Below are 16,740 nucleotides of genomic sequence, written 5' to 3'. Positions count from 1 at the left end.
GGGAAAGAGCGCCATCTAGTGCAGAAGCTTTTTCAGCGTTATAGAGAGCTAACTTTCCCAGAACAAAATGTCTTTCCGTTACAACTGAACGAACGTATCATTGAAACACACAGAGCTACGGGAAGTGATAGAAGTGAATGACAGAATGAAATGAGATATACAAATCATTATACCAAATACTACTTCTGAAATCGGATGGTTTCATGGCTGTCATGGAATCTGATTTAAGCCAAATTTAAAATCTTTGAACGCTAAACATGTTTGAATGCAAAAGCTTTCCACCTACTGGGCTGTTGAATCGATGTGTGATAATGGACTTCCCGTGTCTGCATAAATTTCTTCTGTCAGTGCAAAATAAACTAGTCAGGAAAAAAATTGTCAGTAATTATGGAATAGGTACACCACCCTGAATTGGGTAAACTGTATGGGGAAAAGTATGGATGGTGCGCGCGTGTGTGTGTGTGAGCGCGCGCGTGCAAAACTTGTTTTGGTCTCCACCTGTGTGACATCTTCTTTCCCAATGTTTGTACACCTCTATGAATTTCCCAATCTATCCCGTGGGTTTCACATCATTACTCATCCTTTCCTAGAAATTACAGTAACTATCAGCAACTTCCATCTTACAGTCTTTGTTTCGTCACGTCTTTTTCTATCCGGAGTTTCGGGTAGAGGAGGGATCAAACGATATTATCGTTATGAGCAATGGCGCAGAAATGAGGCCGGGGCGTATGGTGGGGAAAAGGGGTCGAAAATAACATATTAAAATAAATAATTTCTCCTTCATTTTTCCTAGTCACGTAGCAGTTTCACAATGGAGATATTATATGTAACACCGGTCAAATAAAAAATCATACTTAAACCGATATATGTAAATACACAGATAATTGATTTTTAAAAAATATATAAAACAGCATCTTATTACAGATCTTGCATATTGAGCATTTTTTTCCTTAGGCACTGACTCTAAATCAATGTTTATTTTGTAGTGTTTTGCCATTCAATGCAAACTTTGCCAGTTTTTATGGGAGAGTTCCTCTTGGTTTGGAGTAGTCACTACAGACGAGAAACCAAAAGGAGTCAAGAAAGACAGACAGACAAGTTCAGTCTGGTCCAAACTGCCAAACCCCTACACCACCTTTAGTGCCCCACCCTTCACATCACATTCCTCTACAAAAGCCCCCAACATAAGAGCTCCCTGAACACAGAGGATCCTACACCGAGCCTGTACAGACCACCGCGCCTGCAAGAAGCGAAGGATTAAACATCGAAGACTTTTCTCTGTTGTTGGGAACCCAGGGAACAACACTAAAGGTACTTAAACATTTCATTACTTTACAACCTGAATTTAATTTAATTTAGTTAGTTCTTATCAAGTGTAACTTGTTTCCAGATATACAACATCATAACATGCATACCTGGAGACACAATATGATACTTATAAGAATTATTATCATATAAGAATGTAGTTTAATTATCAGAATATAGTTTAATTTATGTTAAGATAAAGTCCGACATGCTGTATACAGTTTTTTGGTGGTGGGTTTTCACATTTTATCTGATTTTGCTGTTCCTTTTCATTTCAAAATGAAATACCCATCATTGTTTTTTTTTTTCTTATGCTGAAATAAGGCCAATCACTCTTGCTCAAATTATCAAATTATAACGTGTAATGCAAGCGGATATCCTCCCTATTGGGGAATGTTTAATATCATATGCAGTCTACTTAGTTTTTATTCAGGCGACTATAATAATGGACATTCGCAATCGAGTCTTATCAAAATTAGTTTGCTAAACGTATCATATACCTGTGGAGCCAACACATTTGGCTTATAGTATCTTGAGTCAATGTATCATGGGAAAAATGACGCCCCTTTACTACACAGACCAACATCCCTGAGGGGAAACCTTGTTCTTGCTTGTTTGGACCCAAAAACAGAATGAGCAGCTATTGACTACTTTCATAGAATGTCTCCCCTCCCCAGTCCACATCAGTGTTAAGAGCCCCGTTGTGTATATTTACTATGTCGTGATGATTCACGTCTATTCTGGGGGGATGGTGAATACCTGCAGCAAAGCCTTCAGCAAGGAGGTATGGACTGCGGTCAAAGGGGGGGGGGTGTTTGTCACTTAGGGTTGCTGAGACATGGGTTTGGAAGTGGAGACTATCTCCCAGAAAACAGCAGAGTATTTTATGGACGTGTCAGGACCGGTCCTCGAGCCCTAGGGCGTGTCATTCGTCATAGCTTTGTTTTTAAATGTAGCCTTTGGCTACAATGTCTTGCACAGACTTGCCCAACGCATATGCCCAGAGTATCAGCATGCAACGGAAGGGCGATGCGAGACAACATCATTGCACAGCCACTGACGGTCGACATTTTTAACAAATAGGATTTGACCCCCCACCCATTTTCTGCCAGGATGGGAAACGCAGGGATACACATCGTCTGTGTGGCGTTGGGGATTCTGGGTCTAGTTGCAGCCATCATCTGCTGCGCCATACCCAAGTGGCGAGAGTCTTCCTTCACGGGACAAAACATCGTCACTGCGCAGGTACTGCCATTCCCTCCAATTTTTTCTCCAAGTTGATAAAAAAAGCAAAGCAAGTTATTTGTTCATATATTGTGAAACAGTTCAGTGATGAGCCTCATTCTCCAAAATGATACCTGTCATGGTTTATTGCCTCTGCCCTTGTTTCTTAACACATGTGCCACTTGGTTAAGTTAACATGTGTCCCAGTGAAAGTGTGGCGAACACAGAGGTGTAGAAACCAGATGCAGAACCCTTTGGGTCAACACCAGTATGAATTTTCTGCTTTCCCCCCACGCAGGAAACCACAGAAGGGCTTTGGATGTCCTGTGTGGTGCAGAGTACGGGCCAGCAGCAGTGCAAGGCCTACGATTCGCTGCTCATCCTCGGCTCCGACTTGCAGGCGGCCCGGGCCATGATAATCATCTGCTGCATGCTAACCGTGATCTCTGTCCTCATCCTGTTTGCTGGTGCCGACTTCACCGTCTGCGTTCAGAACGAGGACGCCAAGCCGCGTATCGCGCTGACAGCCGGCATCGGCCTGATACTCGCCGGCCTCCTGCTCATCATTCCCGTCAGCTGGACGGCCAACAACATCATCCGCGACTTCAATAACCCGCTGAACCCGCAGAAGATGGAGCTGGGTGCCTGCATCTTCATCGGTTGGGCCGGCGGAGTGCTCCTCCTACTGGGCGGAGGACTGCTCTGCTGCTTCAGCAAAGTGCGTTCTGGAGGCTCGGGTGCCACTGCTAAGTACTATAGCAACAGTGCCTCTGCACCCAGCAAAAATTATGTTTAATTCAGGGGGGGTTAGGGGCAGACAGCTTCAGGGGGTATGTAAGACACTTGAGGGGAGACTAGGGCAACAGGAAAGTCAGAAAATAAAGGAAATGAAGGGGGGGGGGTGAGGGTCACAGACAAAGTGCATTATAGAAGTAAAGATTAACATGTAAATACTACTAATTTAGCAGGTTTCATTAGTTGTGGTGACGAAAAGCTCAGGCTGCTGGGACACACTGTATATACACAAAGGCTCCAGTAGGGGGAGACAAATATCTAGAGTATGTTAGTTAACCTTTCATAATATGTTTACTAAATATTTTTAAGATTTTTGAATTCTTTTCTATAACATTTTAAATTTGAGGACCAAATTCGGTGTAAAAACCTGCCATCAGCTAATTTTGTGAGAAATGTCACTGTCAGATGCACAGTACAGTGTCTAATTCCTGTAAGTGTGTAAAGAAGTATTCAGATTTACGGATTTGATGTCGTCTTAGTCAGGATTAAGCAGGAGTAAAACACCAGCTTTGTTTCTCATTGTTTTCCAGCACTGATATTTGCCAGCACACAAAAAAAAACGAATAAAACTTATAAAACTGTTGAAAAATGTTCTGAAAACTTTATTTTGATTTTTCCAAAAAAAAACAGCATTATCCTATTATATTAAAACCTAATTGTATTGACTTGAAACCAATAAATGAATGAAACTACAGAACAAGAAACATATGACATACTTGGAACCAAATCTCTGTCAAAAACGATGACAACTTCAGCCTGTGAAATAAATGTTACCGCTCGGTAAAATACTGTCATGCTTTTCTCAGCTAAGCTATACAAGTTCCTGCCACATCACCACGCCTACTGCTCCACCACACATTTTTTACACAGCTTATGTTGTCCCTTCTATCCCTTCCTTGCTCCCTCTCTGTCTCGTTACTTGCTCTCCAGCTCGCTGACTCTCTGAGTCAGGTCCTCCACTGTCGCCTTCAGCTGTTTCAGTTCCTCCTGGATGGAGCGCAGATCCTGGAGAAGAATGAGACGTATCAAGCATTAAAGAGTGATAGTCCCCAGAAGTGTGATAAATGAATGTGGTCACTGCATCGCCAAGACAACACTGGCGTGGTTCCTCTCAGAACGTGAGGTGTTGACAGTATTCTCTTACCGCACTGTCGCCGTTCCTGTTTCCACTGCTGCACGCTGTGGTGCTGAGAAGACTCTTGTGAACTTTGAACTCTTTGGTTTTAGTTGCCACGAAGCCGTCTTTCAAAGAGATGAGGATTGGTTTGCCATCCTTGCCTGCAAACCAATCAGAGGCCTCCACTGAAGGTTCAGGGCCAATCGTATCTGGGTAAAGGTCTTCCTGGAATAGGTCAGACTGAGAACAAAGATGGGGGAAAAAAATCAATGCTCAGAGTGCATGTAGAGGGGAACTCCACAGAACAATGAAGGATGTTTGGTGGACACATTTGGTATTACCAACATCTTTAAACTGTCCGTGTGACATATGGACAACCAATGGCAGTCGAGGAAAATGTGCGCATACCTTTCGAGGTACGGTCATGACGATGGGTTCACACTTCCGCTCGTGGAGCTTGTAGAACCTGACGGGAGAGGAACACAAACACAAATGTCAGAACGTTCCATTGCCGGCGGTCGCTGCCGCTCATGAGGGGACGCAGGGCAGGTCCTTGGGTCTCACCTGGCGATCTCGCACTTGTTGACCTCCAGACCTCTCTTGGGCATGTAGCCCATGCCCTTCTGGCTCTCCTTGCTGCTGTACATGGACAGGTAGTGCACGTAGGGTGCTTCGTCCGTCACTTCATAGTACCGAATGCTGCTGTCTCCCTGGGAAATGGTGGTGCAGAGTTACAGATCAGCAAAACCACCACCATAGCCCCCCCCCCCACACACACACAAACACACCACCGCCCCCCCACAAGCTGCAAGACAGCTGCTTTCAAGCACTGAGCACAGAAGGCAGGTCCAGACATGATGTCTTTCATACTAAACATGCTTACACCTCCGTGTAGATCGTGGAGTGTTTGCACGCACATTCATATACTCTGCACTTAAATGCACTGAAATGTAATGAGACAGTCATGGCGACCTTAAGTGAATTTTAACATGTGTTCTGTTGTTGGGTTTAGCGCACACTGGTGATCTCCGGGTCATGGTCAGCTTCAAGCAATGACACAAATAACAAGTCAACCTAAATGTGCATTTTGGTAGGTTTTTGTGCAAGTCGTTTGCATAAAACGAGGACACAGGAACAAGTGCCACTGGTTTCATCCATACCTTTCCACAGAGGTAGATGATTCCGGTGTCAGGGTCAAAGAATGGCAGCAGGACCCCGCTGCTCGTGTCCAGGTCTTGTAAGGTGAGGGCCTCTGAGAAACTAGCCTATCAAAACACGGCAGCAATTAGTACTGCCGTGGCCATCCACTAAACCTCCAAGCCACTAGGGGGCAACAACCACAAACAGAAGGAGGTTACTTACTGGGTCCCACAGTGCCACCTGTCTCTCACTCATACGACTGAACCCAGTGGTCAGGATCTTGCCCTCGGACACGAACACTGCCCTTACGGGCCGGTGGCCTTCATGGGGCTTCTCCTTCTCCTGAAAAAGGCCGAGCAGAGGAACATGTGACACACATGAAGGGGGAGCAGAACCTCACATTTCAACAGGCTGATATCAAACAATATGATCATGCGACACCCTGTGCTCATGTGATACTATTTTTTTATGGTCCAATTTTAGGGTTTCTCAAATCAGTCCTTGCAGACCCCCAGACAGTCCCGATTTGAGGGAGCAAAAATGTGGACTGTCTGGGAGGGAGCAAAAATGTGGACTGTCTGGGAACTTACGGCAACCCTGAACTCCAGGCACACAGAACATGGAGCCGGGGTGGGTGGATGTAAACCTGCAACCCTGGGGGGGACTCACCGCAATGACAGTGCCCTTGCGGGGGTCCAGCAAGCGCAGTTTCTTGTCCTTGCAGGACGTCAGGATACGTGATCCATCCAAATTCCAGCAGGCGCTGTAGATGAGGTCAGTGTGCACGCTGTCGATCTGCACCATGGCCTGACCGCATGCCACATTCCACAGGATCACCACATTATCACAGGCTGGTGGGGGGGGGGGAGGGGCAGGGTGTCAGAGCTACGATCAAGGGCTGGTAAGCCGATGGCGCCGTACAGGCAGTGACAGAGGACAGCCCTGAGGGGTCCAAGGAGGACCGTGGGACATACCAGCAGTCAACAGCACGTTGTGGGCCGTGGGGTGCCAGCTAAGGATACCCACTCTTTTAGAGTGGCCCTCCAGCTTCACCACAGGCTCTCTCAGTGGGGTAGTCAGGCCCCCGTCTGGGATCTCCCAAATCTGTTGAAGGGCCACAGGTAAAAGTTTAGCCATTAGCATGATGCTAGCCACAGTCTGTATGCCCATTCCCTCTCCAGCATGTCCCTCCGTCCCACGACCCTCACCATGACGGTGCAATCCTCTGAGCCGCTGGCAATGATGTTGTCATTGTGAGGGCACCACTCAATGTCCAGGACCGGGCCTTTGTGACCGCACACGGTTGGGTAGGACATGTCGATACGGCCCGTCTGGGGAAGATTCATGCATCCATATATGAATGCGCGAATAAATGAATACAGACACACATAGAAAACCAAATTATGTACATGGTGCCCAGAAGGAACCTAAGAATGGGCATGTATTGGTTGGTCAGACACAGGACTAAGGACACAAAAACGGAAAAATAAAAATTGGAGAAGAAAGATAGTATCAGGAAACTGATTCAAGAGTTAGGTCAAGCCAGGTCAAGCCTCCAGTTACCCATAATGCTTTTGAGATGCCTAGGGTTGAAGGTTCTAGGTATAACATCATTCTTCTCTCTGCTGCTACTGTTTTTTCTAGCTCAACCTTCCGTCAGACTCAAGCTCAGTTAACAATTGGAAAAATCCTACTGTGGGCTCAATCATCAGCAGCAGCTGGTGTCAGTCATTCAGACAACCAATAAAATACCCATACTGGCCAACAAATTATTTCACTGGAAGTGAAGTGAGCTTTGGAGTCTCGTGTCTCCCATCAATAAACGAGAAACGGAACCGTACAAAACAGATACTTCCTGAAGGGGAAGATATTCCTCAGCAATAAAATGTCGGCGTATTTAAATCGCACATTAGAAAATAAATAAAGTTGCTTTCTGCTCTGCTGAGGAGTTGGAGGATTCTCAGTGATTAGGTCTCTGTCATGAAATTCTTCCTTGGTTTGCAGCAGCAGCTGGATTTCTGTCACATTTCACATCTTTGTAAATCTTGATCTGCAAAAATAAAACTGTGACTCGAGCCTTCTCGCCACCAGATGTCGTGGGACCTCTAAGAGGCGGCCGTCCCTACTGCTTCTCCTCTTGCTCAACGCTCAGCTCTTTCTAATTTTATCCCTGGCGATCGCTTAGTCCTTTCGCCCTTGGCGTTCAGCTAAAATGTGCGCTGACTTTGTTCCGATCATGGCGTTACGGACGCGTGACTGGCACCCGCGTCTCTCTCCTACACCAGTAGGAGCTGGGAGGGAGCAAAAACGTGAACTGTCTGGTAGGGAGCACGGAGGGAGCAAAAACACGAACCGACTGTGCGTCCCAGAGGACCGGATTAATAAACACTGCTCTGAAGTCTTGAACCTGAAATCTCTCTACAAATTTCTTTAATAGTGAGAAAAGATGGGGTTGTGCATGGAGAGATCAGGTGAATGCAAACAGATTATTAGTTCACAAAGCGTTCTGGGGGTTCTTTTTAACATCGTACTGCATCGACTTGACTAAAAACCTCCATAGTTAAGGACCGGCATACGACACAGGAGAAGATAAAACACGTGTTTGTTTACACCTATTTCCGCTCGAAGCTCCGCCTCCCACTTCCTGCGTCCAACCGCAGTGACAGAGAAGGTTTCCAAATATGGAAAAAAAAACGCAACAGGCCAGCGAGCGACATGCAAAACAAAAGCCTGCCCCAGACTTCCTTATTTAAGAAAGTGTGCTTTCTTTTACTCAGAATCTATATTTCAAAACCTTGGGTGAATGTCTCGCCTCAGCCGGTAGAGCTAAACGTTGATTACACATTTGGCTTGGGGCAATCTAACTGACAAATGAACAGTTCACGTTCCCTCTCACACTCAAATCCGTTGCAATAACGGCACAGTTTCAGGAATGAAACATGAAGCTATTAGCAAACGCAGTCTACCTTGTTCATTTCTTAAGAGTCATATTATTTTGCAGGACACATCGGTGTGACCTAATTATGACATCATCAATGTCCTTAACTTACAGTGTATTTTTTCTTCACAACCACCAACCTTTAACCTATTGCAAAGGCGCTTACTTAAATAATTCAGATGGATGGCCTTGCTTAAACACTAGGCGTCTACCTTCTATAGTGGATCTACGTAGCATGTTAAATGCAAGTGTCATTCATGATTTTGTTTGTTCTGTATGCTGCTTTAGAGAATGTTACAAAACTTCAGAGATACTGGTGGCTTGAAATTTCTTTGTCATATAATGAAAAAAACCTCCACAGAACAGCCAGCAACTTTTAAACTAGTGCCTGATAAACTTCTTTGAAGTTTCCCTGCTATCATCACTCCAGTACAGATACTCTGTGCTGTATCCTGCGTCGATGCTACGGCAGTCAGGCTTAGCATCAAATTCAGCTCAAAATGAATGAATGTGTTACTTGTTGCTTGAGTCTTACCGGATGCCTTCTAGCAAACCATCAAGTGCTATTCCATTAGCCATCAAAATGCACCCAACAGGTCAACCCAACATTATGCTGAAGAAGCTCATTAATCCATGTGATACGATTGTCAGTTGCCTGGCTTTACTCATAAAAAATAAACTGTACAGTTATTCGACACTTCAAATCCACTTATTGTCAGTGACGCCGGACAGTGTGCTTCCCAAATCACTTGCACTGTTGACTGCACGCAGCAGTTGCACTCTTCACAAATTATTCACAGGCAGCTCGATCGACAGACCATTGTGTGAAAGGCAAGAAACTGGTGCAAAATGAAGAGGCATATCCACATGTGGGAGGTGTTATAAGAGCTACAAAAATGTCTGCATTGACCATGCGTTGAAGAAGCATCTATTTATATTAGATGAATTGCATTTTTTAGGTTTTGTGTTTAATCAAGCTTTATTGCATTGGCGGGAATCCTGAAATGGACACTCATGTTTCTTTGCAAGGGATTTTCAATGAAAACCTGGAATGCACAAGTTGATGCGGCTCTGTTTGCTGCAGGTGGCTCCTCTACACCTACCTTACTCAGGGGTAGCACCATGAAAGCCCCTCCACCGCTGGCCTCCACGATCATGGCCACGAACTTGGGGTTGACGGAGCAGAAGGTGCTGTCCCAGGTCATCTGGGAGATGCGGATGTCATCGTAGCACTGATCAGCCTTCACCGCCTGTCCGAAGACGTGGCGAAACTTGCTGCTCCTGACCACTTTCCTGGACATGATGGACTGTGGTGACAGAGGACATGGATAGAGATTAATTGGGGCAAAGAGAGACAGGTGGTTAGACAAGGGGAAATTGAACAAATGTGAGCTAAAATTGTGTTTATATTATATATACCAGACACAGCTAGTGTTAAACAAGAGTGACTGTAACACCAAAACTTGCATCATTATCATTAAGCATCACGTTTTTCCTCCTCCATACTCTCTACGCTACATCCTTTCACCACTGAAATATCCAGGTTTCAAGTGTTTAACTACTCAACCGTACTCGCGAAGCATTTTTTTTTAAAGCTTCGCAGTTTATTAAGTAAAGGAATCGGCCTTCACACCCCGGTCCACAACAGCCCGGGCTGAGCCATGGGTCAGACGGGGACATGGAGGCGGCATTCGCCGCGCCGGCTGTGTCTCAGGCCGGCGCTTCTCCAGAACACGCTGAACTGTCATGCAGGAAGAGGAAGTGGCAAGGCTTATGAAACCGCCATGCCCCGAATGAGAGACAAATGCAGACTGAAAGGATAAAGACATACAAGACTGTGGAGAGCGCACGTACACGGACATTACTCAGGACAGGAAACCCCGCGATCTACTGACATCCAGTGCAAATATTCGGCAGCAAGTGTAAAGAGAGCGGAGGGAGCGCAAAGCCGGCCGCGTGCAGCCACTGGCAAAAGCGTCGAGTTTTGAAACTTCCTCTTGTCTAAACACATTTTCGCTCCCCCTTGCGATACATACAGTGACACAGCCTCGCGCATCCTCGACTTTTATGGGCAACGTTTGCCAGGTTCCGCCTCTTTTGCCATATAAGGGTGTCCCGGGAAGTAGGATCAACTGGAAAATATGGGTCCATGTCTTTCACCATAAACATGTATACATCTACTTGTCATATTTTTTATTGTATATACATTGTCACTGAAAAATGTATATTAAATGCAAGTGCATCAGTAAAACGGTTATTTATTTAAAATAACTATAATTGAGAAATTACCAGGAAATACCACTTAACATAAAAGACAATTGATTTTCATGAAAATAAAAGCTCTTTTTTTAAACAGAAACGAAATGGCAATAGTGACATTTCACAAAAGGCGGGGGGAAATGACCAGGTCAAATATGCCTCCGTTGCCACGTTCAGTTTTTCTGACCCACTCACTCCTCACAGACGGCAGTGATTACATGAATAAAAATTACAACGTCCAGCCAAATTTGATCAAAATAATCAAGACGGCTTAAGTTGTTTGACTTTCGCTAAAATGTAGACTTCAGTCACATTACTCGGTATTGGGCATTGTTAGCAATCTTATTATTATTATTAATATTATTGTAGTTGTTAGTCATATCCTACTTTGATTAACCATCAAGAGCTCAAATTCTAGCATGAATTCTGGAATAAACTTCTGGTATAATTATTTTAATAAGACATGTAACCTCATCCCTCGATCTGCTTCATTCTTAAACATACTTCAGCAGTCATGGGGATAACCGTGAATTTTCAGAGCACATCCTAAAATATTTATGACTCCGGAACGCGCATTTAAATTAACGGAAGGTTTCACACTGGACGATCACAGTAAATTGCAGTAGATTAAACTATGAACAAAATATTTATGCTGCTATGAAGAACTGAAGTTTTTGAAGAAATAGACTCGCATATGCACACTTCCTCTAATCTGCAGCCGCGCCTAACTTTGAATGTCCAAATCCGTTAACACCGAAACGGTAAGTCGGCTCGGTCCAGCAAGAAGTGCATCTTATCAAAATCCAGTCTTACATTTACTTTTAATTAGAAAACTCACCAATTCAATCATGAGCTGAGGCTATAAACATATACAGGTTATTAAAATGAGCACATGCACTTAAATTCACAACAGATGCTGTAAGATGCAATAAGACATGAGGGTGGACATTTAATCACGCGGTTAGGAGTCGCAGAAGAGACGGGCTGACCTGCTGTCAAACGGGAGGAGAGGCACCGGTCCGGGCTGACGTGGATCCGTCAAAAGGGAGACTGCGAGAAGGAGAGATTGTGTGCCGGTAGCCCCGATAAGACCTTTTTAAGTGATGGAGGAAGTGAAACAGGCAGAGATGGGAAGGGGTGGTGTCTGTATATTGTCGTTTTTTAAGTTCGAAAGTAGAGCAACAAAAATTTCTAAACTTCTGAACAGTACCCACAATTTATTCATGAACTAAATTCCCACCTATTTCAACATATCTACATATGAAAATAAAACTTCATTTTAAGAGTTGAATTGGCTTAGCATAATTATAATTGCTAATATAGGCATATTTTTCAGTGCTTTGTCCCATACATAGGCCCGTGTTCCATTGGTCTGGACAATTATTCACGATCATGTCCGGTCTCGGCCAATACAGGCTATAATTTCAGCACTGACTCAAACAGAACCGCTACCTGAGCTAGAAATGCATTAGACGCTGAGACGGTGCAAAGAGAAAACAAGAACGTGGTATTTCTTCAGATAAGTAGCCTACAGACCCTTTCTTGAATCATCTGCGACATGCCGTTAGTCTGCAGTGTATTTATTCATTTACAACCGTTATTTAAAAAATAAATGTCCTGCCAATGGAGGGCGTTTTGGCAGAGCGATAGTTTACTACAATTCATCGTCCACTAAATATATTTAATAAATAAAGATGTCTCAAAGAAACCTTGGTATTCCGCAGTGTAATCAAAAAACAATAGTGAAATGTAAGACAGACTGCAGGTTTGAAAATATAGAGTTTATTGCACAACTTTTTAGAGAACGAGGGCCTGTTTTCCTGACAAGAGTTAAATATTTACCTGTGAGGGGAAAGGCAAATTATAAACAAAACATAAAACTAATATCGTGTTGGAGGAAACCTACAATGATAAAGGGACAATAACATACTAACGTTTTGCAAATAAACTCAAGCAGCCAGAGTCGCCATAAATCACCCGGGAGCCTTTTCACATACAAATTGTACAGCTGGGTAGAAACGCCGACTTCGCCTTCCCCTCCAGGGCGCCTGCACCTGCTCTGCGGTCATTAAGACATTACGCGCTCAGCCCAGCAGATGGCGGTAAGACGCGGATGTGAGACTTGGCCTGATGCTCTCATTAAGAGACGGAGGCAGATGAAAAGACAGAAGAAAATCAAGGATTGACGGACCGACCCTCGGAGGCGCCCATTCAGGCTTAATCGGAACAGTTTCTTTTAGGTTTACGCGACTTATACAGTATTAGAAGTACTAATCACCCTCAGAGTAGTTATGGTTAATTTTATTTATTTTTAAACAAACAGGCTATCCAGCACCAGCATACTAAAAACATTAGTTATACATAATATCAGCTATTATCAACATAAAAGTTTACAGTGAAGGATGATGGCCGGGTTCCAGTTCTGAAAAACAAATCTGTCGAAAAAGTAGAGGGGTGAATATTTTGCCCTCCCCCGGCCATTTCTCCCCTTTCTTCCATTCACAAACCCTGTGCAGACAGGTTTTTGACTACTAGAGTCATATCCTAGAAATAGCGAGTTGACGGGGAGTATACCACCCCTCACAGAAACCTGTTTTCAAAAAGGGAACCAAAGCCTTCACAATAAAAACTACAGTTAAAGCATCCTGAGACAACCTGGTGACCAGCTCAACCATGGAGATTATTATTTTTATTTTAAACTCTAAATGTATTTAATAGACACATCCACCTTAGTGTATATCAGATTATGCATAGATATTGAGTAGTATTCCGAGGTATTTAAAACCCTTAGCATCCCAGACAGGAATTAACAACAAGTACCAATGTGACACATATCCATCACCTCAGTTCAGTGCAGCCTTGCCTACCTGCCTGGCCAGTAACCATACCAACTGACCTCTGTTCTAGCTCAAGTCTGTGGATGTGTCTCACTATGTCAAGAGTAAACACACATATAGGGATGGAACTGGTGACTAGATGTTCCCGATAATAAAAAAAGAATAATTGTACACTTCACTTCCTATGTTGTGGTTACATGTCTAACATGCCCAATGAAGGTAGTTTATCTCCCAAATCCCATCTCGAGATGGATATCGCTGACTGCTAATCTCTCCCATCCCTGCTTAAATTTAGTTCACATGTTTATATTTGCATAAACAGTTGGCTTTACATTAATTATATTCATTTAATATAATTTTATAGTCATTTACTTTGACCCAAAGCCCTTCTTTAATAATAAACAGTATGGTTTGTAAGATATACATCTATTGTCCAAAGTTTGTCTTATATTTGAAGTGGGTTCAAACCCTTCCATTTAGCATGCTGGTTTTTGATATGTGTGCATGATCTCGCTCCTTAAAATCGACCGTCTGCAGGATCATGATGAACTATGTGGTAGTTAACCTGACCTGTCCACTTCTGCTCCTACAGTGACACTTAGTCTGAGTAATGGTTTATTGTGTATGGAGCTACAACAGGCCTTCTATCATGGAGTGAGGTTTGCGGAGGGACGATTATATACCTTTGTAGTACTGATATGCCTTTCTGTAGCCTAGCGGACTTCAATTCGTTTCCCGCTAAGAGACAAGATACTTAGAGTTATGCAACTTCCTGCAGGGTGCATGAACGTAGCTGTGAAACATGGAATAAGCCACAGAGAAAGGTCTCATGTTACGTTTACTGAGCATTCAGCGACCTCAACCTCCACTCATGAGTAACCAGCAAATGAAAGAGGACAATCGAGCAGACGTTCTTTGTGACAAACGTGCAACAGTTTCATATAGATCGGGGGGAAACCCACTCCTCACTGCTCGAGGCACATTCACCTCAAGCGGAATATAAAACAAAACTCTTACATACCCTACATTTTTAATTTTTGCATTGTACTGCAACCAGAATGCCTGCATTTCTGAAAGAAAAAAAAATCTCAGTGCAGAACACAAAAACTCATAATGCCATTACTTTTTTACAAATAAATAAAAAAAAAAGGATTCAACTGATATGTCTGGGTTTCACTTTGATAAGATCAACCGTAAGCAAGCTGGTTTTCGCTAAAAGACTTTCTGACTTCGCATTCAAAGTAATACGTCGCTGGTCTACAAAAGCGACTGGATTAGATTCAAATGCTGCGAATTACATCGAAAAAAGGAAGGAGTTGGAGGTTTTAGTGTTTGGCAATTTTCCACAAAGGACCCCAAGTATAACACAGCCGTCTGCTGCACATCAGCAGAAAGCTTTCCACCCTACAGTACTACGCAGTCCAGAATGCAGGTCAGCCCAGCCGTGCAGGAGATGCAACACGGTTCATTCAAGAGACCAGCTGGCAACTTGATCTTCACTTGAGGCAATGATTTCTCATATATGGAACTACCAAAGAATGCCAATCATGTATTAAGTGACGATAATGATAATCCAGAGGAGGAATCCAGTCCAGGCCTAGTAACAGGAAAACACAGCCAAGGTAATCCTATTAGGCGAGATCTGTGCATCAGGTGGTGTTTTCAACCAGCTGGTGAGCTCTGCTATGATACATGAAGTGGGCTCAAGCCGGACCACATTGGCATAACATCCCCCACTACATAACAAGCTACAGAAATTGTTAGAAAAATAAGGTTTGTCTGTGTTGAGGTAGCCAACGTCAAAGGTATCAAGGGGTGGGGGGCATTCCTAAAATATACTGCCAGTTGGTGCAACTGATTTAATAAGGAATAAAGTCAAATAAAAGAATCTTAGATCAGCATTTGAACAACCAGGCCAAGTGAAGCTGAATGCATGGTGATGCAGAAGTATTAAGATAGTGTCAAATGTGGAAATAGCTCTAAAGCTTTGCGAAAAACCACATATCTAGCACAGTAATACTGTCAAAATGTACAGCACACTTCTGCAGTGCCGACGGCTGAATTTCCGACTCAACAGCACCCCCTACTGTGTAAGCTGTAACTGCATTCTGGACTTTTATCGAAACATTCCTTCGCACGATGAAATGTAAACACGGGGCCCCTGCCACACTGCAAGCAGCCAAAATAAATCAATAAATAAATATTAAATATATTATAAACAGAAACGTCAACAGATGATGCAGGTCCCTCTGAATGACACCTAGGAGGAAAAGGAAAAAAAAAAAAAAACGTGATGCAAATGAATCTAAAGCCTGTAAACTGACATGCTAGGGTGCCACTTCTGACCTCCTTTGCATCTAACCACAGAAGGGCATGGGGGGGGGGGGGCATTTCTTCCTCAGTCAGCTTTCAAGGAGCCGTTCACTGAAGCGGTCTCTTGAACGCCAGACGGAAGCTTGTGCGCGATTGCTGGCTTCTCGAGTTCTCGCGCGCGTGAGTCAGTGCAATGTGACGTCTTCAGTCGCGGATCTGCACGAGAGCGGAACAGGCCACGGCGAACGGTCGCCCTTGCAGGGAGAGCACGACTGCTCAAACCTGGCCTGCTACAGCTGCTCTCCAGTGATTTAAATAACGAAAAATCTGACTGGATGTCACTCATCACAGATCAGAGGAGTGAAACGATTATCATGTAGGAAACTCTGTTCCTTATTTTGGAGGATATTCCTATTGCTTAAGTGCCTAATATCTTAATGATGGCGAGTAGTTGCAATTATGTGTAACTGAGGCTGTTGAGCGCTGGTGTAATTGTGATCGAGGACCATTTCAGACTCTGGGCTTCCCTGTTTTCTTTTGTAGGTCTACTGACTCCCACAAACGTCACTTTACGCGGAGGACAGGCTAACGAATTGGCTCCTCTATCTGGTGTTTGTGTGTGTGTGTGTGTGTAGGCAGCCCTGGGCAGATTGGACAGTCTACTTCTGCTAGTAAACTTGTAAACTACCACAGGCCTTTAGAGGAGAATCTACCCCTAAACCTGAATGCATGTATAATGCGTAATCTTCAAGACTCTTGCATCGATTTTAAAGTAAAGTAACAGACACATACGAGGGAAGGGGGGAAAAAAA

The 16,740-nt window shown here is 43.9% G+C and overlaps 2 protein-coding genes across 3 annotated transcripts; one reads left to right on the top strand and one right to left on the bottom strand.

Moving 5' to 3' along the window:
• Positions 1 to 1,107: 1,107 nt before the first annotated feature.
• cldni (claudin i) lies at positions 1,108 to 3,857 on the top strand. 2 transcript variants are annotated; one of them, XM_072705048.1, is made up of 3 exons: positions 1,108 to 1,311; positions 2,389 to 2,550; positions 2,828 to 3,857. In XM_072705048.1, the coding sequence occupies exons 2-3, from the start codon at positions 2,419 to 2,421 to the stop codon at positions 3,323 to 3,325; spliced, it is 630 nt and encodes a 209-aa protein (XP_072561149.1). In that variant the 5' UTR covers positions 1,108 to 1,311; positions 2,389 to 2,418; the 3' UTR covers positions 3,326 to 3,857. The 2 variants fall into 2 exon arrangements, with proteins under 2 accessions (XP_072561149.1, XP_023677591.1); XM_023821823.2 differs by having other exon boundaries at positions 1,154 to 1,311; positions 2,418 to 2,550.
• Positions 3,858 to 3,903: 46 nt separating this feature from the next.
• coro1a (coronin, actin binding protein, 1A) lies at positions 3,904 to 11,890 on the bottom strand. Its single transcript, XM_023821822.2, has 11 exons — positions 11,768 to 11,890; positions 9,623 to 9,826; positions 6,790 to 6,912; positions 6,556 to 6,685; positions 6,251 to 6,432; positions 5,804 to 5,923; positions 5,602 to 5,706; positions 5,006 to 5,151; positions 4,850 to 4,907; positions 4,469 to 4,681; positions 3,904 to 4,329 (listed from the first exon to the last, which is right to left on the bottom strand). The coding sequence occupies exons 2-11, from the start codon at positions 9,818 to 9,820 to the stop codon at positions 4,240 to 4,242; spliced, it is 1,365 nt and encodes a 454-aa protein (XP_023677590.2). The 5' UTR covers positions 9,821 to 9,826; positions 11,768 to 11,890; the 3' UTR covers positions 3,904 to 4,239.
• Positions 11,891 to 16,740: the final 4,850 nt, after the last annotated feature.

This window comes from Paramormyrops kingsleyae, chromosome 22 (assembly GCF_048594095.1).
Source record: "Paramormyrops kingsleyae isolate MSU_618 chromosome 22, PKINGS_0.4, whole genome shotgun sequence".
Taxonomy (NCBI): Eukaryota; Metazoa; Chordata; class Actinopteri; order Osteoglossiformes; family Mormyridae; genus Paramormyrops; species Paramormyrops kingsleyae.
This window is presented reverse-complemented; position numbering and strand designations above follow the sequence as displayed.